General features: G+C 44.3%; 1 protein-coding gene across 8 annotated transcripts in view; it reads right to left on the bottom strand.

Annotated features, from left to right (window-relative positions):
* Positions 1-226: 226 nt before the first annotated feature.
* LOC125747946 (serine/threonine-protein kinase WNK2-like) overlaps positions 227-23,467 on the bottom strand; it is a 37,616-nt gene continuing 14,375 nt past the window's right edge. For 2 of the 8 annotated variants that reach the window (XM_049023628.1, XM_049023627.1), the window contains exons 13-29: positions 20,641-20,690; positions 20,100-20,277; positions 18,947-19,063; positions 16,044-16,214; positions 15,791-15,842; positions 15,544-15,690; positions 14,629-15,290; positions 14,431-14,488; positions 11,279-11,355; positions 10,359-10,963; positions 6,828-7,042; positions 6,133-6,336; positions 5,579-5,677; positions 4,551-4,595; positions 3,783-4,054; positions 3,411-3,509; positions 227-3,221 (exon numbers count right to left, since the gene is read on the bottom strand). In XM_049023628.1, the coding sequence (XP_048879585.1) occupies positions 2,946-3,221; positions 3,411-3,509; positions 3,783-4,054; positions 4,551-4,595; positions 5,579-5,677; positions 6,133-6,336; positions 6,828-7,042; positions 10,359-10,963; positions 11,279-11,355; positions 14,431-14,488; positions 14,629-15,290; positions 15,544-15,690; positions 15,791-15,842; positions 16,044-16,214; positions 18,947-19,063; positions 20,100-20,277; positions 20,641-20,690 (3,327 nt within the window). In that variant the 3' untranslated portion in view covers positions 227-2,945. Of the gene's footprint in view, positions 3,222-3,410; positions 3,527-3,782; positions 4,055-4,550; positions 4,596-5,578; positions 5,678-6,132; positions 6,337-6,827; positions 7,043-10,358; positions 10,964-11,278; positions 11,356-14,430; positions 14,489-14,628; positions 15,291-15,543; positions 15,691-15,790; positions 15,843-16,043; positions 16,215-18,946; positions 19,064-20,099; positions 20,278-20,640; positions 20,691-23,467 lie in introns of all 8 variants that reach the window. The other 6 variants (XM_049023630.1, XM_049023634.1, XM_049023631.1 and 3 more) reach the window with 6 other exon arrangements.

Raw genomic sequence — 23,467 nt, 5'->3', positions numbered from 1 at the left:
AGGTTTGGTGTTGTGTACCTAACACAGACACAGTACCTAACAACAGAGCACCACAAGATTTGGTCCTGACACAGGGGGTTCCCTGGGGGGCTTGGGTGGAATTTGAACCCCCAACCCAACTAGTCATGAGGCAAAGGTCCTACCCATCAAGCAACCATGCATTTAAGGACACTATGTCAGTAAAATAAACACATTTAGTCCCACCCCAATAAAGGCAGCAAAAACATTCAGAAATTGAATAGGTTTATTTGTCTCATTAAACAGGTTCCATGTTTGTGACCAAAAGCAAGGATTATACAGCAGGTAGAAGCGATCCTACAAAGTGCAAAGCCTCTGTGACGGTTCTTGTATTTGGTCACAACGCAGAAATATGCAGGAGAAACAGGAGTAATACTTCAGTAGAGAGCAGAATCTGCGCACTATTTTTTATAAAAGTTTAATTCTACTCAAAGGCATGGTATAGACATTTGGTGAATGAATTAAAAAAACATTTATTGATGACACTGCTATGTTTATAGAGGTTCTGAAAAAAACACACTTACTTGAGTAGGGTTCCTAAAATATGTGCAAATTATATCCATAACAAAGGAAAATAAGTTATTTTCAAATGTTTTTCATATTGTACAATTTTGCCTTAACTAACAAAAAAATTAAATTATTATTAAAAAAAAAAGTAGTAATATATAAATTTAGTGCAGTTTTCCATGTGTTTTTTTTCTTTTTTCTGTTTGTTCATGTAGAAGAAACTCAGAAAGTTAAATAGAATAAAACATGCAGGGTTCTCCACTGTATCAAGATTTTTCTGAAATTTGCCAAAATCAAGGTACAAAAACTCAGTAAATAAACTGTGCAGTTAGGAGGATAAACTCATATATCCTGTCACAGAGTGAATAGGGGAGACTAGAATAGCTCAAGACTGATATGGCAGACACCATACCTGCTCTAACCCTAAAGTATGCTACACACACACTACACATGCTTTACGCCTATAATATTCAGACATTACACTTGCCTTAAGTCTACAATGCTTCATTGTATGAGCGGTTCTTCCATTACAGCACTGTACTTGTGTATATTTATTTTGTTGTGGCAATTGGGTTACTCTCGTCCGCAACCTTTGGCTATAATGCAAGATCAGCAGCTCTGAGTGATGCCTACTCTCTCACACAGTCCACATAAATACCCAAAATATGCCAGAGCCATCACATAAATGACAGTGGCACTCGGTTACTTGACATTTTACGTATCCATCTCAACAGCTGCTTATCCAAACAGGGTTTCGTGAACCACACTAAATTCAACACCAATCCACTGCATGGCAATTGCACAACAAGGAATTCTCTAAACACCAGCTCAGCTGGACGGCAGCTCATTGAACAGTAGATAAAAACCATAGTATCTGGAAGAAACCGACATACACACCATGCAATCCCCACACGCCAAGAGATGAGTGGAGAATCAAATCTGCAATTCTGGGACACACACAATGCTGCCTGCTGAACCCTCATGCTCTTCCCAAAAAATTACAGTAATTATTATATATCACTCATAAAATTATTGCATAACTTATTACGATATTACTTACTGGACAAAACAGAGCGGTCTGGTAAATGCACATATGATAGAATTTACAGAATGGGGCCCAATCTAGAAACTGCCACTGAGTGTAATCTGCGTCGATGTCATCCCAAGAGACGGTGTCTTCAAATAGTTAGTAAACAGCATGTGAGTCACTGGAAATAAGCCAAAAATCTTTCTCAGGTAGCTTCTCTTTACATAAGCACCTGTATTTATTGTTCCAATTTGGTTGTGTTGTGACACAAAGCAGATTTATACTGATGAGAAGAATATGTACACAGGAACAGTTAAACCTTACAAACAACATGCTCCTTTAGTGAATTATTTGAAAAGCATCGTTGAAGGCACTTATACTCTGTCTTCTCAAGTACAAGTTTAAGTTTTTTTTAATGAATACTACTTCTGTAAGAGTTATCAGTAGCTCACAGTCTCCTAAATGAATGAAAATAGTAAATATCTATGAAAAAAGAAAAAATCACAGTGACTGTTTGAAGTTTACATTGAGAAAAGGGACCAGCAGCTTAATGGCCATGTGGAAAAACCTCATCTGAATGCAAAACCTTCTGTTCTACCGGCTGCCTCCTACCACACTCAGACAGAGGATGCGATAATTCACTTTCCATCTCCGATTATATTTATTTGAAGCAATTTATCTGATGCAGTGCCACTTCATACCTTGTATAACTAACTCAATAAAGGAAAAGATACTTAAAACCTTTGGCCCTTGACGACATGGACTATTCATCCCCAAGTCTAAACACACACAAGCCATCTTTCTCCAGCACTTTCAAGGAAATATGTGAATGAGGTAGTCCTATGGTCAAACGGTCAGCCGCAATGGACGACAAAAGTGAGGACAGGTAGTCCTATCATTTGCTGCACTCCAACAACACAAATAATGAAAAGATGAACCTAGAATAAGACATTCAGGACTTGGGAAACAGCAGGTCTTTGCATTAGCCATGGGAGAAGGTGAAAGAAGATGAAGATCACTAGTAACAGAGTGAACCAGGGCTAAGAATAGACAGTACTGTCACTCAGCCATACTGAAACAGGGAAAAGTACATATACCTATGACTAGTGCTGTGAAAACTGGGCCAAAGAAGAACTGAATCAGCTGACATAAGCATTAGCTACATTTGGCGAAGGAAGAGTGTAACTAACAAGTCTTAGCATTAGCCACACTTGGCGAAAGAGGAGAACTAGCAGACTCAATAACAATTATATATAATATAATTATATGTATAATAATGATAATAATTAACTAATAATAATTATCTACCATTTATAAAACAAGAATGGAAAGTGCAGTGGCTCAGAATAGTAGGGCTAGTTAATTATAGCAACACGTCAAAGAAAGAGTAGGACTAGCTGGTATTTGCACTGGTGCTGAATGTCTCTACTCGGTTGTGCAAAGGCAGCGGAAAGACCTGGGACTTGGAACTGGCCATGGAAGGAAAGGCCAGGGCTCTAGTAGCTCCTGGCATTTTAACCGGAACTATCCCAGACCATGCTGTTTCTTCTCCGAAAGGACCGGTTGGAGGTATGGCATAACCGGACCCCATGGATGCCAGTGTAGCGGGCATAGGGTGGGAGAAGAGTGGCTGAACAACTCCAACACCGGGAACCCTGCCAAAGTCCTCCTACAGAGTGAACAAAAAGGAAGAATTAAACCACTTTATTTTCTTTTACACACTCTACGTGTGGTCACAGTATTGCAAACAAGAAAGTTTTGAAGATAATACGATTTCCAGTGTTTGGTTGTACTCCGATTATGTTCCCGTGTGTGCCCCCTTCTGCTGGAGCTTCTTTCCCGTTTACAGGTCACTGACCTGACAGCCAGCTGTCCCCCTCCCGAGCGTCACCCATTCACTGGTGCACGCCGCTGTGTCGTATTGCATTCCGTCCCCCTGAACGGTCTGCTCAGTGTCCTTAAAAACCATGGTGCCTACAATGACCAATTTATCATGCCTATAAATAACTCAAAACTACTAAAAGTGATTTCATTAGAAAGTCCGCATTTTTAAAGGAATCTCTTTTAAAAAGCCGAATGATTTCTAATGGCAGAAGTCAAAAGGATGGTACGAGTGTGTAAGCACTCAAGAAGCCGTCGTCTGTGGACTTGACTGGCTAACGTGTTTGTGAGCCCAATCAAACTACCATTCATTCAGACCTTCATTTTAGCCCCCCAGCCAGAAGCTCACCTCACTGGTGTCCGAGGGTGAAGCTCTGCTCTCCCCGTTGTGCCTCTGACGCTGCGGACTAGTTAGATCAAGAAGGTCTTTGGCCTGCTTTGCTGCTAGAGTCTCCCGCACCCAGTCGTCCACCAGCCTGTGCAGCTCCTCTGTAAAGGTGCCTTTCTTGTTGTTGCTGTTGTTAGCTTGGGCCAGAGGCAGCCCTGGCTGGCATGGAGGGGGGGTTGAATCTGGGGGTTGCTTTACCATCGCTGGGGCTGCCCCGCCACTCTGTGATGACTCTGGCAAACAGAAGACTCTGAGGTCACTCCTCTTTCCAGAAATTGCGGCGCATTCCTACACTGCTACCGAGGCATCAAAAGAGATTCTCCCAGAAAGCCTTTCAATTAGAAGATGGAAGCTACCTAAACAGGCATAGCTGACATACAGTATAGCGAGGGCTTATACATTTGAAAATGACTGAATGGGAGTAAAACATAAATTTGAATTCCAAGTGCCTGTTGGTTAAGCCTCCTTACACATGTTCCAAAGCAACAGTGAACACTCTTTTCCAATAAACGACTTCATTCTGTGATTAATTACCTAACAATATCATTTACATACTTATTGCCGTCTAACTCGACAACACAGCCATATTGCGTCAATAACATGTCATGCCTATTAATAGGAAAAATGAAGATTTCCTACCAAAACCTGAAGCAAATAAACTCAGGAAACAAGAACAGTCAGTTCATGAGAACAAAGCACAGACTAGTAAGAGTTAAAAGAGATAGTTACTATTACTGCGGTCTTTGCCAACACACAGTCTTTTCAAGGTGGACCCTAGGAGACAGACAAGGTTAAGTCAGGTCACCAATAGCTATTGGAACAATGCTTATAAAAAATACCAACAGAGATTAAAAGATGCTCTCAACACTACACTGTACTCGGGGAACCATACACAGCAGGCAGGTGATCTACAAAAAAACAAAAGCTTAATTATGCCTTTTTAAATGACACATGTTTGTAAGCAACACTGGTGTGGTAAGCAGAGCAGGTATCTTAGAGCTAGGGGTACAGATGTAAATTTGAGACTTTGATTAGTAGGTGCAGTTAAATATTTACAGGTAGGCTGTTCAGAAGCTGGCAGGGTAACATGATTATAGGCATGAAACAGACACCACACTGACCAAGATGGTACATGCAAGGGCGTGAGAGCACAACCAACTATGTGTGCATGTACACTGACACTACAGCTGCAACGAGGCTTGCAGCTAAAATGGCACCATTACTTACTAAGGCTTTATGGCAACACCATGGGTCCCGGACATTATCCGCTACTGTGCCCACAACTGAACCTACTGCTACAACTTGGTGTGTATGGGCCTGTATGTATAGGATCTGTGACTCTGCTGTCATCTGCTTCAGAGTCTTTGGTTCCATCTACAGTTATGTTTGAGACTGCTGCTAGTACAGGGTGCCGAGAAGGTAAATTAAGTAAACCGCCACACCGCACCACCTAGCTCTATGATGGAACATGCTTGTCGCGCACGGGAAGACGTGTACAAGGCACCGCTCTTTAGGGAAAAGTTTGAATTCCCCGGCCACTTTCCGCTTTTTAGCGTGTGGAGAACCAGGAGCTCTGGGCTTCCTTGCACATGCTTCATTTGAGCCCGTGGCACCTAGACAGCATCTCAGGATCCGCCAAGGCCGCCGCAGCACAGGAGGGAAGCCCTACAGAGCTGCTCGGGGCGGTCGGTCAGCCAAAGGGAGGGTGAGAGGCAGCGGACGTGCTGACGTGGAGGAACATGCAGAGGGATACAAACAGATGGACAAGGACACGGGCCCACTGAGGAATCGAGCTCGCGGTTTGCTGCCGGACTTGGAGCTGGATCTCTCTGGTGTGTGAGGCTGCGTGGTCCAGCCTGTGGAGGAAGACAAAGAAGCAGTCAGGAGCCCCCAAGTGTCTTCATGTAGATGTGACTTTCACCTTATGTCTCATGTGGTTCCTGGGATGAGCTCTAGGCTCATAGTAACCCTCAACTACAGAAACCTTTTATTAAATTAGGAGTTTCTGACCATTCCTAAAGCTGGGACCCCCAAATGAAAAGAGACCGGAACTAGGGGTACCCTAACTCCTGATCAACTTGCTAGCATTTTATAAAACATTGGCATGTTGGAAGATGGATGGATGCAAGCAAACTAATGAAAGAGGATAATCTTTTTCTGTTTCTATGTATTTCAATATATATATATATATATATATATATATATATATATATATATATATATATATATATATATATATATATAGATGCTACAGTACCAATAAGCATTTGTGTGCTGTTGCATGTGTCCGAGAGCCGGTTACCAAGGTTACCATGGGCTGCCTGACCGTGTGCCATCCTCCCTGCTTTCTGCAAGCCTGAACAGTAGATGTTATCTGTGGAGAGCGAGGCCCTGAGAGAGCAGGGCTGCTGAGTCTGGACTGGCACCGAGGTCGAGGTGGGCAGCAGGCCAGCATTGGATCGGAAAGCTCCATCGGCAGGTCCCGAAGCCGTCAGCGAGGTTGTGGAGGGCTCACCTTTCAGGCACAGGGCACATCGGAGTAGCCATGACTGTGATGCTCAGAGCTTTTAAAAAGTATAAACAGCAACAGAAGGAAGCCTAAAAATTGATAGCAAAAAGAAATGAAAGATTTTAAATATGGGAAAATGAAATGGACTTTCAAGGCAGATGTAGGAAGTAGAACGATTCTGGCTCCCTATATCCTCTGGAAGAAAAAAATCAATCCAGCAACTTTGGTTTGTTTTAGTTCTTGCTGTATGGGGCACACTTGGTAAAATATGTCCGGTAACGTTCACTGAATCTGCTATGGACGTCTCTCAATAAATTTTATTAAGGCTGTTAAGGGAGATGTTTATGGTGGGACACTAATCGATAGCAAATAAGTCAATCACTGTATAAGGATCACTGATTTTTTCCTCTAATAGGTAGTATTTGATAGATTGTGTTTTTTGTCTACAATCAGCAACACGCTGTGCTGTCCCCTCCTGGTAATATGCTCTGACTCACTGGTTTTACTGGTCACGCCTTTCAGCTGCTGAACCAGTGGATTGAGGAGTTTCCCAGCTCTGAGCCTGTGTTTGCTGGCTCGCCGCCTGCGGCCAACAGGTGGTGCTGTTGGTAAGAATCCCAAGCTGGGAGGCACGGATTTACCCAGCTTCTTGTACAACGTCTCAATTTCCTGTCTCTGATGGGCCTGGAGCTCTGTAATTTCTTTCATGTGTCTGAAAAAGAGGAACAATGTAATAATAACATTTCATCAGAAAAGTCACAAGTAAACAGCTCTGTCTTTCGAAAATGTGCGACAGTGATACTTCCTGTTACAAACACATCTTTCTACATAAATCTGGTCAGGTCAGGTCAGTTTGGGGAGCATGCGCTGATGCAGTGCATTGCCACACCCACTAATAGCGAAACTCCTCAGGATCCTGGCCGACGACCCCTAGGCAGAGACACGGTCCAGTCCCACCCTCTGGAAATGACCATCCATCTGCCGCAGCCAGGTGTTGCATGGCCGTTCCCTTGGGCTTGGTCAAGCACCTCAGGTCCTCAGCAACAAGGATCCTGTGAGCCAGGTCACCCTCAAGGAAACGTGCCACATGGCTGTAGTGCCGTTATATGATGCTCCCTCACAATGCAGGTAATGTGACTCATTCGGGACGTCTCTAGCAGCTGCTCATTCGACACAAAGTCAAACCAGCGATACCCAAGGATTCTCCAAAGAGACACAGTACTGAAGGACTCCAGTCTTCGTCTCAGCTCAGTGGATAGCGTCTATGTCTCACAGCCATACCGCAAGATAGGGAGCACCAGGACTCTAAAGACTTGGACCTTCATCCTCTTGCAAAGATATCGGGAGCTTCACACACCCCTTTCTAGCGAACTCATGACCCTCCATGCTCTCCCAATCTGTCTGTTAACTTCATAGGAAGAGTCACCAAGAAAGTTGCTGAATCTCTTGCTGAGGTCGACACCTTCCCTACAGACAGACACACTACTGATGGCTCAGCCTAAGAAGTGATTAACCTGGATCTTGGTTTTTATCCAGGACACTCACAATCCCAGACACTCAGGATCCTTGCTCTATCCCTCAAGAGCCCCAATCAGAGCCTCCATTGACTCCACAAAGATCATAGCATCGTCGGCAAGTCAAGATTGGTAAAACTTTCCTCATCAACAAATGCTCCACAACTGCTGGACCCCACAACCCTGCCCAACACCCAGTCCATGCAAGCACTGAACAGAGCAGGAGCAAGAACGCACCCCTGGCAAACCCCAGAATCAACTGGGAAGAACATGGAGGTTCTTTCCCCACTCTGCGCAGCACTCACTGTACCAGTATACAGGCTGCCTATAACGTCCAGAAGCATCAGGAAGTTCCAAGCAAAGTCTCAGGAAGTCCCACAGGGCAACTTGATCAACTGAATCAAATGGTTTATAAATATCAACAAAATCTGTAAAGAACCTCTGCCGATATTCCTGCTTGCACTCAATGAGAACCCTCTGTGCAAGGATGCGGTCAGTGGTAGACTTCTTAGGTGCTCCAGTCGCTGATAGGTGAGCAAGTCATCACGGACCCTGTTAAGGATGACCCTAGCAAGGACATTACCTGGCACTGAGAGCAATGTCATCCACCTCTAGTTGCCACAATCCAAGCGATCATCCTTCCCTTTACAGATAGGGACTACAAGTCCCATCTTCCAGTCAACTGGGATGAAACCTGACGCCTAAATGGAAGCAAAGATTGCCTGCGATACCAGGAGGACAGTCTTACCACCAACCTGTATAAGTTGACCCCGGATACCACAGATCCCTGTGGCCTTCCCCACTCCCAGCTGATTCACCACCCATGAACCCCATGCGAGGGTCAGCCTCGAGAACCATGGACCCAGAGATGTCCAACGTCCTTGCCGTAGGGTCGGCTTTAAACAACTGCTCAAAGTAGCTGGCCCAGTGGATCACAACTGCAGTGTCAACCACAAGGACCATTCCATCATCCGCCCTGATTGCAAGTCTCCGAGGAACAGATTCAGATGTATATAATGCTTCGATTCTTCTGTAAACAGGACGTGGGTCACTAGACCACAGATGATGTATCACCAGCTCACAGACTCGTCTAACAAACGCCTCCTTATCTGCCCTCAGAGCCCTCTCAGCTGTCCTCCTCAGTTCCGGGTACAGTTTGGAGTTGCCACTAAGTCATGAGTTCCAACTCCTCTCGAAAATATCCAGAGTGCCCTTTGAGATTAAACACCTCCTTCTGGGGACACTGGCAACACAAACACAGCCCTCAGCAACCTTCAGGATCTTATCAAGAAAGGTCTCCCACATCACATTTGAGTCGGCAGTCGCACCTAAGTCTGAAAGTTCCTCACACAAACTGCGTGCAAACTCATCAGAAACAGCTTGATCTTGGATTCTGGCCAAGTCCAGTCTCATTCTTCTAGCAGGTCTGGATCTAAGCTGAATCTTCAGAGTAGCAACAGTAAGTCTGTGGTCAGAATTCACAAACTGATCACTTCTGTAGACTCTGCAGTTCTGCAGGAGCCTCCATCATCTGGCCACAAGGATGTGATCGATCTCCTTCGCCACACTACTAGTATTGGAGTACCAAGCCCAACGATGCAACTCAGGGTATCGGAATCAGGATCTAGCAACTAACAGTCCCTGATCTTTCGCAAAGTCGAGGAACATGGAGCCACTCTCACCCCAGTCTCCAGACACATGGGGACCGACACAATCCTCATAGCCAGGCCTGTCAGTGCCTGTGGTCACACTGAAGTCACCCATGACCAGAGGAGTGTCACCTCGTGGGCACTTATGAACTACCAAGCGAAGCTGCAAATAAAATATCTCCCTCAACGAGACATCACTCATCGCGGTCGTTGCATACACTGAGACAACGGACAAGACACCCAAGGAGAGCCTTAGCCTTAGTCTCATAATATGCTCGCTGAAAGGAATGACATCAGACACCATTGGAATTTGCCAATCCACCACCGCAGCAGCTACTCCCTGAGTATGGCATCCATCAGAGCGACCTCAGAGAGCCGCCACCGAAATGTGGAGTTTATGAAGCTCCCCGACAGCAGAGGAAGATGGTCATTTTGCCAGAGAGACAAGACGTCCCACGCGCCTACCCGGATGGGCCGCCTCAAACTGGGACCCAAGTGCCGCCATGCAGCAGGCGGCTCCTCAAATTTGGAATTACTATCATTTTGGGAAATGTTGGTAAATGGTGCAAAGAAACCACTGAGTAGGTTCAAAACAGCTGACAAAAACCGTTTCTGGTATTTTATGATCAAATAAGCTTGAGAATAAAAATGGCCTAAAAATTGCGCATTGAATTTCATTAAACGATATTTGCCATTTATATTTAAAGGCTAAGAAATAAAGCTGGATCTTATTAGAATTATGAAATCTGAACCTTTTTCTTATGATATATATCTCTTGTCACAATGAAAGTATGATTCTATTACTATTCTGCAATAAATTTAACAGTACTTTACACTGAGTCTTACACACACACAATTATCTTACTTCTCCCTAAGTCTCTGTAGCTCTTTCCTGATGTCAAGGTCTTCAAACTCCGAGTCATTGTCACTGCTGACGTAGGAGCAGGAATGGAATGTAGCAGCGTGGACAATGTGGGCGTGGCCAGTGCTGCCGTGGGCGGGTGAATCTGAGCTGTGGACGCTGCTGCTACGCCCAGACCTCTTCAGAAACGCCACAGCTTTCTTCACCAGGTCACTGCCCCTGCGCTCACTGGGGGGGCGCTGGAACTGCGGGGCGGGCAGATGTTTGATGGGGCTGCTGTCCTCCCCAGAATCAGAAGAACGTCGGTGAGAATTCGGTCTCACTGCGGCCACAGGGGAGGGGCTCCGCCTTGGAGGTGGGGGAGGGTCCAGGTAGAAGTCTGGTGGGGCAGAATACCTGTTGCAGCGCACCTTCAGAGTGACCTCATCTTGAGTGCTGACCACGGAGAATCTGCCGATGCTAGTGACAGGCACTACCCCCTTTTCTGCATTCATTGCAGAGCTGTCTTCCCTGCCCCGAACAACAGGAGGTGCTGTGGCAGAATAGCTGCTCCAACTGCTTGGATTCTGCTCCAGATGTTGTCTGATTTCTGGCGAAGCAGGAAACAGCTTTGGGGGAAACACAGGCAGAGTATTATTTCACTAACCTTTACGCCATTTTGTAACAGTCCCCTAAGTGGTGAACTGAAAAAGTTTACAAACAGTTCCCGATCTCAGCATCGTAGAGAAACTTTAATCCCATAGTTAACGGCTACCCCCAGGCACAAGGCCAGCCCTTTTCCTGAAGAAAAGACTCTGTGTACGTGAGAGTGTCGATAAGCATGTATTACAGCAGGAGCAGGGAAGTAGTTTATCGGAAGAGTATGACTGCAATTGTCCCTGTATTGTGGCAAGCTTCCCAGTTGCTGTTTCGGAAGAGCGTACCTTGAAGCGACTTCTTGACCCTGAACAGGACGCAGAGTGCGGGACTATGTAACGCTTTGTCTGGTCCCACTCAGGAGCTGAAAACAGAGAACGCTTCCCGTCAGTTCCAGAGCATCGTTGGTGCCAATCACAGCAAACTGGCCAGCTGAGAGTAGAAATAATAACTAGATTCTGTCAGAACCATAACAATGTATTCCCCAGATGGCCCCGTCGCCCCCCTCCCCATCTGTATTCACCCCAACCCACCCCCAACCTCGATCTTTAGCCCCATACAAAAGGCTTGGGCGGTATCTAATTTTTCATATCGTCAAACGGTCTATACATTATTTTGTACAGTATTGTACAGTATTTTCAAATGCGGCAGTATTGCAGTATTTTGAAATCTTGCCATGGAGCGTCCCAACAATAAAATTACTAAACAAGAATACCGCAGTATCTAAAACATTACGACAGTAACTCCCAAGCCTACCCAACGCCCTGGTTAGCCTCCTTATGCATGTTCCTTACGCATGTGGGGTCATGATTCAAAAACATTTCTCAAGCAAAACGATAAATTTCTAACATTTCTGTTCATTTTATAACACTATCAGCCTAGAGTTAGCCTAATCATAATTTACACATAAAGAACTAAATATTGAATATATAAATGAAAAATGCATTTGCCTTTTAAGCTTTGTAAACAAAACTTGTAGAGGCCTAATATGACATTAACAAATAAGTTGAACGCCTCAAGATTAACAGTTAGCGTTGTCTCTCCCTGATTCATACCACCTGCCGGATTTTACTTCACTAGTCTTCACTGCCCTATTCGTTCATCCTGCCATTTTACGGCAAATCATATTGTCTACATTTACAGCTAACAAAGCCGAATAATTTATTGGAATTAAGGTAGTCTTCCGTAAATATAAGTGAACGAAGATAAAATTTATTTAAGCTACAGCGTACCTTACATCTGACAAGTTATACAGCTAAGCATGAAATCCAGGTTTGTGAAGCATGGTACAGACCTCCGGTGTCAAAAAAAACAATGTTTTTCTTTCTGTTATCATTTTAAGTTCACTCCAGTCATCTATTTCCAGTTTTTTGGTCAACACTATTATCAATTACCTGAGACTAGGGATCTGTGCCGGAAATCAGAAGGTCACTGGATTGAATCCCGTGAATGCTAGGAGTGATCCTACTCTATGGGTCCCTTGAGCAAAGCCCTTAACCTGCGATTGCTTCATTCTGAGTACGATGTTAATCTACATCCAGCCCTGCAAGGGGATCCTTCAACTTACAGGGAAATTTGGGAGTTGGTGGCAGGATTGACACTCCAGCCACAGGGGAAAAAACATTCACACTAGTCCATTTGGACTAATGTGGTGCTGAGGTATCAGCTACTGCATGTCTGCACTCAGGTTCTCATCTCTGAAGTGGTTTGTTATATAGTGGCTATAACAATACTTACTAATTAGTGCATGCCCCTACCTAAATATCCCATATCTGAAATGTTAGTTGATATTTTCATCAGTTGAAATTGCTGCTACCCAGTGACATGGTGTTTTGAGATACATACAGCTTTGGTTCACTCTGAACTGAAATACTGTATGAAGTTTAGTGTATTTTGTGCTTGTTTCAGCAATATTTATATCCAGGGATGCACATAACGGATATGCACGTACGCATTCTTTGTATGTGCAAATGCGTATTTATTCTATGTGCATTCACACTGTTATGACAAGAAATCACTGCATGTGCACTGTGTAATTGCCTTTATACTGTCAAAAAAGTACACATTAGCCAAATAAAGGTTAAAATGCATGGTAATTTCTTGTCATAACAGTGCAAATGCATATAAAATACATACGCATTTGTGCTGCTACAAGAAATTTCTGCATGTACTGTTTTATGGTGAAAGCATACCTGCAGTTATGTATCTGTTTATATCACTCCAAAACAATAGAATCAGAAATAAATGGAAAAATAACATACATTTCTCTAGTTCTTTGTCCTATTGCCATAAAATACTTACTCTGCTGCAACATAATTATGGCAGCTGTCAGGGACATATAAAATCATCCCACCGTAACGAGACACATAAACACACATGTTCAGGCGCTATACAAAACTTTTATTAAACAGACAGAGAACACAAACGCTAATGGGATCAGGCTGGGTCATGAAAATGTTGAGAAACTAAGTGGTACAAATTGGGCACTGGCTGCGAAGTGTAATGGTGTGCATGCACAGACGTGCAAGGTACAAATAGGGCAGGTTATATGAATCAGTTCAGAAATGCAATGAGATGATGTCATTAAACGAGCACCAGCCAAACATTAAACGGTAGAAAATGATTTGGAAATAGTGATAGAAATCTGATGGTTCTGTCTCATCCAGCTATGTTTATACAGATGAATGGAGACGATTCTAATGATTATGCGAAAAATAATCGGGGTCAATTCAAATAATAATATTGACAGGCCTATTTGGAAATTTGAAAAAAAATCCATGGAATACTTTTAGAGTTAATTTGCTGTGCTGTTACAATTTTGGGGAATCCATCTCAAAATGAAATCAGGTGTAGATTTCATCCCTAATTTTTTTTTGTGAAGTGGTAATAAAATAAAATTCAAGACCAAAAGACTTTTTGAGTTATCACTGTTCAAAAGGTCAAATGTCTTCTGAGGTGTTGTTTAATGTGTCTGCTAAAGTTGAGAAAGATAAAATACTTTTGAAAGTATCATGCTAATGGGATAAGTGTCTAAGGCTGCCCTTTTCATTGTACAATTTCTCCAAAAATTTGATCAGTTCCAGATACCAACCTTATCCAAACCTTAGCCAAAGTTCAACCCTGCAGCATTGAAATTTAATAACTTCCAGATCTTTACTCATATAATGTATCTGCAAAATTTTCTGTTTTGGGATGATCTGTCTCGAAAGTTGACTAATTCTAGTTCTTCACCCATAAAACGCATCTGTAAAGTTTGAAAATGATCCATCAAATACTTTTTGAGTTATCATGCTAACATGATTGTGTGTGTAGTAGCAGCGGCAGTGTACTGGTGCAAAAAACCATATGTATTCCATGTTTACTGAGATGTGCCAGAATAAGAGCCGTTTTTCACAGTTTTTCTCAGGTGGGTCATAAGAAATTGAAAGGTTCTCCATACCGGTGACAGCTGAGTCACTGAGAGTCATGAGGCTATCCATCCGCTCAGGAATCTGAGGCTGAGATGAGAAAGAGCAAAACAAGAGAGCTGTACAAATAGCAGAGCACCAAAGCAGCCAGATCACAGGGTACGGAGGCACGTGCCAATGAGACACCGAAGCACTGCTATAAGACTCCTCATGGAGAACGTGGTACTCACCAGCTGTTCTCCCCTTCGGGGCAGGCCACCTGTCCTCTCGCGGCCGGGCGTCGAGGTGACAGATTCGCTGGCGGACTCGGGCGTGTCAGGCAGCAGCGGCGTGTACTCCTGGTACAGCAGGTTGCGCAGCTTCTCGTCCAGGGTTTTTATAGTGTTGTCAACAAAGCCCACCCTGGGGGGTCCCTCCCCATCAGATTCACCAAGACAAGTCGCCTGAGACGGGGCAGGGCTCTGGGGCAGGGAGAGTGGCAGAGATGTGGCACTGGGCTGTTGAAGCACCACGGGCTGTTGCGCGGAGCCTCCCTGTGCACTAGGCAGAGGCTCCACAGTGGTCACTGCGTCCGCAGCGGGCAGTGCCTGCAGTGGCACCCCCTGAATAGAGTTTGCCTCCAGGGACAAGGATGCCACTAGGGGGCAACAGGGGACCCCGTCTGTAACGGTGGCAGCGCGAACAATTTCCACTGCCTGCTGGGCAGTGTGGATGGGAGACACGCTTCTGACGAGGACACCCGAGGGCTCGTCTAGTAAATGGGGACTGAGCAGGGCGTGATATTCTCCTGTGCCTCCTTGCACTTCCACGGTGACGTTAGGTCCAGCTCGCTCTGCTGGGGTGATCTCCTCAGCCACAAAAGGTGACTCAGATGTGTCTTTGTTTACTGCCTCTGGAGGTAATGGCAAGTACACAGGCAAACAGACAAACTGGACATAATGTGTGGAATCTAGATGTAACAAGTGGAATATAGACATAACAACTACTCCACATGTAACACTAAATATGGTGTGTGAAAATAGAAATGTACATAAATTCATCTGAGTGTACCAGTAATGTTCTTTAAACAGTCCACATTAATGTACATGCACATCATTTGTTGAAAAGTAAATCTACCCGTGTGTGATATGTGAAAGAGAGCTTACCCAGGCAATGGAGAATACCATGCTGGTTACCTTTCATAGCAGCAGGAGGGGGAGATGAAGCAGCAGGTGAAGCCAACTCCTCCTTGTTGGGTGTAGGGCTTTCATCCACTGGGCAGATGATGAACCACCTCTTACCCGTGTGGAGCACTACAAGGGTGTAGATACATTCCCAGTCCGGTGAACTTCTCTTACAACCTGGAGAACCTCTTGTCCCTTTGAAGGCATTTGCTTAAGCAAGGAACTTTACCATTCTGCTGATAGACGGGCTGCTTGCTATCAAAGGGGGTCATTATTGTAGTCTGAAACAGAATCAGAGATGTAAGTGCATGAACTACAGGATGAAGATGAAAGCTTTGAAACAGTTAAGTACAGACGGAGGTAGTGTGTCTTAAGATCAAATAGTTTGCATCCAAGCAGAAAGAACTGTTTGGATGTCCTGCGAACACACATGAGCACATCCTGTGTGTATCTTTGGAAGAATGAATGCCACATGCAAGCACCTCTTCTCCAGGGAGAACAAGTGTACGGTCTGGTTGGGGGCTGCTGCCTGGTCCTGAGCTTCTCTCTCCCTCAGTGTCCTCACTCAGAAGGTCCTCTGCCTTATCCACAATATCTTTTAGCTGCTCAATGAAGATCTCCTTCTCCAGCTGCAGGATGAAGTCGTGTTCCACCTGGAACAAAAAAATCATTTCTTTATAAAATATATTAGCTTGTATATGTAATATGCGCTCCACCTGGGTTACATGTGTGTGGAGTTTGCATGTTCTCCCCATGTCGTTGTGGAGTTTCCTCCGGGTACTACGGTTTCCCCCCACAGTCCAAAGACATGTTGAGGCTAATTGGACTTGCTAAATTGGCCATAGGAATGTATGTGTGAGTGAATGGTGTGTGAGTGTGCCCTGCGATGGGCTGGCCCCCCGTCCTGGGTTGTTCCCTGCCTCATGCCCATTGCTCCCGGGATAGGCTCCGGACCCCCCGCGACCCAGTAGGATAAGCGGTTTGCAAAATGGAAGGATGGATGGATGTAATATGCGTGTGTGGTTTGTGTGTGTGTATGTATAGACACTCCTCACTTAATGACGAAGTTCCATTCCTAGGACTACGTCGTTAAGCGTATTGGTCAATAAGTGAATATCCACCCTTTACTGATACCTCAGGCATACCGTACTGGTAGTGGGTTCATATAGTAGTGTACTGTATACTGTAATACTGTTCCCACTATGTGTTTTCACTGTATGTGACAGGTGAAAATCTATGAGAGAAATTGTAATAAACAAAACACAGAAAATACTACAACAAGCTGGCCAATAAATGCTAACGTTAATCATCAAAGGAATTACAAATGAACGATACATTAGCATAAATAGACATGTATCACAAATTAGCATTACTGCAATCCAATAAATCACTTATTTGGCACATTAATGAACTAAAACAGTGCATAGAAAATAAGTCACTTGTACATATTAACTAAGATATAAAACAAAAAAAAACTTACAGCCATTGCTTTCGAAGACATAAGAAAAGTATAAGAAACATTAGCCTTGCCTTACACAATACTGGAGGTTCCCTAGCCCACAATACAAAGCAAACGCATCAAACTAAAGGCAACATGTCGAAGTAAACGTTGAGTTCAATGTAAAATAAAGGTCAATTCTTGCAAACAATATACAACCTTCCTTTGCTGATCCAAATAAATTAGAGAGCAGGATAAACATAGCCAAAGTTCTTGTACAGCAAACAATACTGACTGGTCACAGAGCTGGTAGTAAGTCCGGGCGGTAGTTAAACAGCCAAGTCGTTAAGTGAGGAGTGTCTGTGTGTATACACACGCATACACACACAAGTTGGTCTTCCTGTCTAATTGGGGACCATCCATTCATTTATATGGGAAAACCCCTAATTCCAGTCACGACACCCTTAACCCCCACCCAGCCCTAACCTTAGCCATAAGTAACCAACCACAATACAAGACTTTTGTCATTTTTACCTTTTTGATTGCATTCACAGATTTCTATAAACTTGAGGTTATCTAAATGGGGACCTCAAACGATGTCTGCGTATGTAAGGTATACCTGGACCACACACACACACACACACACACACGTATACACTGTATGGGGACACCCCTCCAAATCATTGAATTCAGCTGTTCCAATCACTTCCATAGCCACAGGTGTATAAAGTCAAGCACCTAGGTATGTAGAATGCTTCTAGAAATATTTCCGAAAGAATTGGTCGCTCTCAAGGGCTCAGTGAATTCAAGCGTGGTACCGTGATAGGATACCACCTGTGCAATAAGTCCATTTGTGAAATTTCCTCGCTACCAAATATTCCATGGTCAACTGTTAGTGGTATTACAGCAAAGTGGAATCAATTGGGAACCACAGCAACTCAGCCACAAAGTGGTAGACCATGTAAAACCACAGGGCGGGGACAACGCATGCTGAGGTGTACAGTGCGCAGAAGTCGCCAACTGTCTGCAAGGTTAATAGCTACAGAACTCCAGACTCTGTGTAGCCTACATATTAACTCAAGAAATGTGCGTAGAGAACTTCATGGAATGGGTTTCCATGGCCAAGCAGCTGCATCCAAGCTTTACATCACCAAGTGCAATGCAAAGTGTCAGATGCAGTGATGTAAAGCACACTGCCACTGGACTCTAGAGCAGTGGAGGCATGTTCTCTGGAGTGACGAATCACGCCTCTCTGTCTGGCAATCTGATGGGCAAGTCTGGGCTTGGTGGTGGCCAGGAGAACAGTACTTGCCTGACTGCATTGTGCCAAGTGTAAAATTTGGTGGAAAGAAGATAATGGTGTTTTTCAGGGGTTGGCCATGGCCCTTTAGTTCCAGTGAAAGGAACTCTTAATGCTGCAGCATTCAAAGCCATTTTGGGCAATTTCGTGTTTGGTTATGGCCCCTTCCTGTTCCAACATGACTATGCACCAGTACACAAAGCATGGTCCATGAGGACTGGTGTGGAGGAACCTGACAGGCCTGCACAGAGCCCTGACCTCAACCCAACAAAACACCTCTGGGATGAATTGGAGAGGAGGTCTTCTCATCCAACATCACAATTGCTCTCCTGGAAGAATGGTCATAAATTCCCATAAACACACTCCTAAACTTTGTGGACAGCCTTCCCAGAAGAGTGGAAGCTGTTATAGTTGCAAAGGGTGGGCCAACTCCGTATTAAAGCCTATGTATTAAGAATGGGATGTCAGTAAAGTTCATATGTGTGTAAAGGCAGGTGTCCCGATACTTTGGCAATATAGTGTATATTTAAACTTTGTAGCCCAAATAAACTGCAAAAGCTAAAGAATAAAACCGTTCACAAAGTACAGATACGGCGCAAAACTCAGGAGTACATGGGATTAGTGTTCGATTGCTGAGCACAGCCTACCATGTAGGTGGCGATCTCCTCAGGTGCATCTCCATCGAGGTCAAACTTGAAGGTGACCATCTTATGATTGTGAGTCTCTAGACGACACTCCACCATCTTATCCCCAGTATTACAGACCTGGAGGGAAAACATAATTTGTTCATGGCAGAGATCATCGGAGAAATTGAAGAATTTCAGTTCTGAGACACACTCATGTATGTTGACCATGGGAGTGTGTCCAGGATATCGCTGTTGGGTGACCTATAAGACAATGTGTTTTTAAAAAAATTAATTTCATAAAAAACAAACTTTATTTGTGCTAATAAATGGTTTATGGAAAAAACTAAGATTGGACTAATACATTATTTAGGGGGTATCTCTTGCAGTAGCAACAACAGGAGCTGGTAAGCAGAATACTCACACAAACAAAGAATTATCAATAAAACAGGACAGTTTGATGTCCTCCTTCTCAATGATAACTCTATGGGAGGTTAATGCTCTCTTTTTGAGAAGCAAGTTAAACATAATGGAGTATTTGTAAGGATAGTAATCCAAAAGTTGTAAGTATTCATTTAATATTTCGATGAGAGTAGATTAATTCCCATACGTTGTTTTTCCAAAAACAGGCTGGACAGATGCCAGTCCATCACAGGGCAGTCATTGTCATGCACACACACTCTCATACACACAAACATACACACACTAAGGACTCTTCAGAAACACGGATCCACTGAAACTCACTTCACTGTGACCTGCTGAAGGGAATCCAATTAAGTAAATGACGAGGCAGTGTCCAAAGCTCACTCAGTCCATAGAATATGGTTTTGAGAACATTCCTGTGGACTTAGTGGGTTTCGGATTTTTTTTTTGTTGTATTACATGAGGACTGAGTGACTTTGGGTTCCCAATAATATGGTATACATTCAGTATGATGAAAAAGTCTGACTTTAGGTCACTGGCAGACTCATCTCAAAAACAAGAGAAATAGACTGAGCTCTTAAAACAGCTTCTAAATAGCTTCATTTTTTAAAAATCAGTCACTATGCATACAACAGTAGCTGACATGTTTCCCCTGCTCAGTCAAGCAGGTAACATAGCTATAGTTTAATAATATAACTGGATGACTCATGGCTGGCAGATGTCTATGACCTGCAGGAAGAGTGCTGTGGAGCACCTGCTTAGCACCCACATTGAGCATGCTTAGTTTGGGCTTGCTGGTGCGTTCCTGTCGCGATCGTGCTCGTGTTGACCGCCGGTGGTGCTTCCTGGGCTTCCCCTCCGCCTTGCCGCTGCCCATCGAGCCCTCACAGCTGTCACTCAGCTCCTTCCCTGAGGCAGCATCCGAATTCAGGCTGTTTGGGGCGAGGGAACAGCTTAAACAAACCTGGCTGGCTTTCATTACAGAGCCATTTTACAAACAGCCGTGTCATAAATTATCGTTACGTTCTGACTTTAGATTTACTGAAGGACCCTGGCCTGAACACAGGGGTTCCTCGGGGATTCAGGTTTACAACTGTGATGCAAATTAACATGAGAGAAAACAGAGAGCAATTAATTACAACTTAGGAAGAGAAATTGTCACCCATTCCTTACAGGCATTTAGCTAAATAAAGCCAGTATGCAATGCTAGCGATGCCACCCCACTTTTACATTAATAACATAATCTAACTAACTTGATTCAACATTCAACCCCCAGGATAAAATATATGACACACCTGTCATAGCCGAAATGATGAAATGGCATAATTTTTTCTGGTAAAGCCTCCTGAAAGCATAGAGAAACAAGAAGCTCAAATCAATACATATTATTTATGCACAATAAATGAATGAGCCTTGGTATCATATATATCTTCTAATGGCACCTGCTCACATGTGGTAATACTTTATCTTTTTTTTTGGTGAAAAGGAGAGTGGGCTTGAGTGAGGACGCGAGAGGGTGATGCCACGCTCCACTGTTCTGCTGGACAATATATGCTTTCCCTCCTAGTAGATACTAGGGCTGCAGTGTCCCTGTTGGATCTAGCTACCGTACGGCAGTTTCTTCCCATCGTGCCACTTTCTAAAGCCACTCCTGCTCCATGTGGCTAATGGCAGTTTGAAAATTGATATTGTAGGTTTCTCTGTCAATCTGATATCGATCTAAACTAGTGCCAGACTTTCAGTGTCGGCAATCAAAAAGAAAAGGGGTTGAGACCGTGCCCTGATGTCCTGTCCGGAAGAGGAATGACTTTTAGCCAGTGTTTTAAGTTGCAATGTAAAGAAAACATGATGGTGACAAGTGATGTAGAAAATGTAAATATACATATAATATCCTGTTGTTAGGGTCAGGATGACCTAATGTGACAAGAGGAAAGCAGGAACTCGGCCTGCAGAAAGGAGGAACTGAAAAAGAGACATTTTAATGCTGTAAAATAGCATTAAGGATGCAATGAGTGTTTTACAGATGTAATCCAGCTGCATCAGCTGTGTGGAATGTGTTAAAGTAATGGAATGGAATGGTATTTGAAGCAGGATGTTTTAAAGACACGTTATGTGTGGCTCGAGACCTTGAAGGTTGAAGAAGGTGTTTGTGCAAAAGTAGATCAGCAATAGTGCATAAATGCACCCCATTTATGGGCATCCAACTTCCACACACATTTCACACCATGGTGCCAACATACTAGGCTGTGATCTTTTCACCACCCGTGGATTCTCCCTACTGGATATTGCTGGATCTGCCATTTCAGCTGTCGGCCATTGAGTTTCAGGGATTCCGCCTCAAGGCTAAGGGCCTCACCCCACTTCTGCCTAATACTGCCGCCATTCAGCGTATTCCTGAACCCACAAACGCAGTCCAGTTTGCCTCTTTCCTTGGTATGACAGCCTACTACCTGCGTTTTTTCCTCACCACTCCACTACCACAGCTCTACTGCATCAACTACTGCAGAAAGATGCACGTTGGACTTGGACGTCCACCTGCTCTTAGGCTTTCCAGGTCCTGTATTCCCAACTCACATCGCCTCCTATCCTGATACACTTCTCCCTCTCATGCCCCAGTTCTGTCACTGGTGATGCCTCAGCTATGGCAGTTGGGGCTGCATTGTCACAGCTGCAGGATGCAGTGGAATGACCCATTGCCTTTGCCTCCTGTGCTCTGAATCCCACCAAGCAAAAACATTCTGTGGGTCTGCAGGAGGCTGTGGGTTATGCCTGGGCTTGTGAGCAATGGCACATGTAACTCTATGGGAGAGCATTCATGCTGCACAATTACTGCAATGCACTGACGACTTTGCTTGCAACAACTGGTACAGGGTGCAAGCAGTTCAGCAGTTCAGCATTTCACCCTATGTTTCACCCCGGGTGATGATAACATTGTGCCAGATCTACTGCTCTGCTCCACCCAGTGGAGCCTCATTCTGTCTCTTCAGCCAGACCTTATCCAGATGTTGCACAAACCGCCGAAGGCAGATGTCTCCACTGATAAATTCTGGCTAGCCTCAGAACAGGACCCAGTTCTTTCTCAGCTTCCCAGCATATACATCCACGCAGGGTGGCTTGTTAAAGTCTCTGCTGAGTTGACCCTTTGCCACAGGGTCAGGAATGAGCTCCTATGTTGAAGTGACCATTGCGTGGCTGGTGGAGCTGTCACACCGGTGCTAAGAAGCCTTCAGGCATGTGTTCTCAGCTTGGTGCACGAAGGCCAGCTCAGCATTTTGCATGTCAAATAGCATTGTAGGGTTAGGTGGCCTGGGATTGACGGGGACAAAAAATCTAGTTGGGGATTGTGCTAGTGGGCTGCTTTGTGCGTAGGAAAATGGGTCCACATGCAGCACCCCCTCTGCAGCCTCTGGATTGGCCTCCAACTAGACATCTGTGGGGAACTACATCGAATCCCACACTTCCTTGTTGTGTTTGATCTCCACTACAAGTGGCCTGAGGTCGGTCTCCACAGGGTCTGTCACAACACAAGCGGTCACAGACTTTTTATACATGCTCTTTGCTTGATGGGGACTTCCTCTAGCTTTCTGATGGAACTTGATGGCATGTTAGCCACCTCCGTCAGGTAGCAATGCCAGCATTGCCTAGCCCACATGTTCACGCTGGTTCCCCTTCATCAGCAGGTGATTGGGACTTTCGTACGGGGCCAATGGAACCAGACGCATGATTTTAACCCAAAGTTCAGCCCCCTCAAAACGCAGCCACACATTCAGTCAAGTCCACAATGAAGACTCCTTGAAGGTTATCTGAGGGATTTTGTGACTGGTTTCTGATATGCTGACTTTGCCCTAAGCACCCTGTGTAGTTCATTTAATGCTCTGGGCATGATCATTATTATCGCGCTCATATTAAAACTATGTTAATATTAGTTGATTAATTGATGCAGCGTAGGGCATCTCAAACCACTCGCCAACTCCACTTTGTTGGACTTGTCATGTTTGATTTTGTTTACTTGGAGGGGGGGAGTAAATATTACGTACATGCCAGCTATGACTAGGTCACTGACCCTGATGATAATACGTCATGCTTTTATGCCTAAAAGAGACAGTGCGCGATAACGTAGAG

The sequence above is a fragment of the Brienomyrus brachyistius genome, chromosome 8 (assembly GCF_023856365.1).
Source record: "Brienomyrus brachyistius isolate T26 chromosome 8, BBRACH_0.4, whole genome shotgun sequence".
Lineage (NCBI taxonomy): Eukaryota > Metazoa > Chordata > Actinopteri > Osteoglossiformes > Mormyridae > Brienomyrus > Brienomyrus brachyistius.
This window is presented reverse-complemented; position numbering and strand designations above follow the sequence as displayed.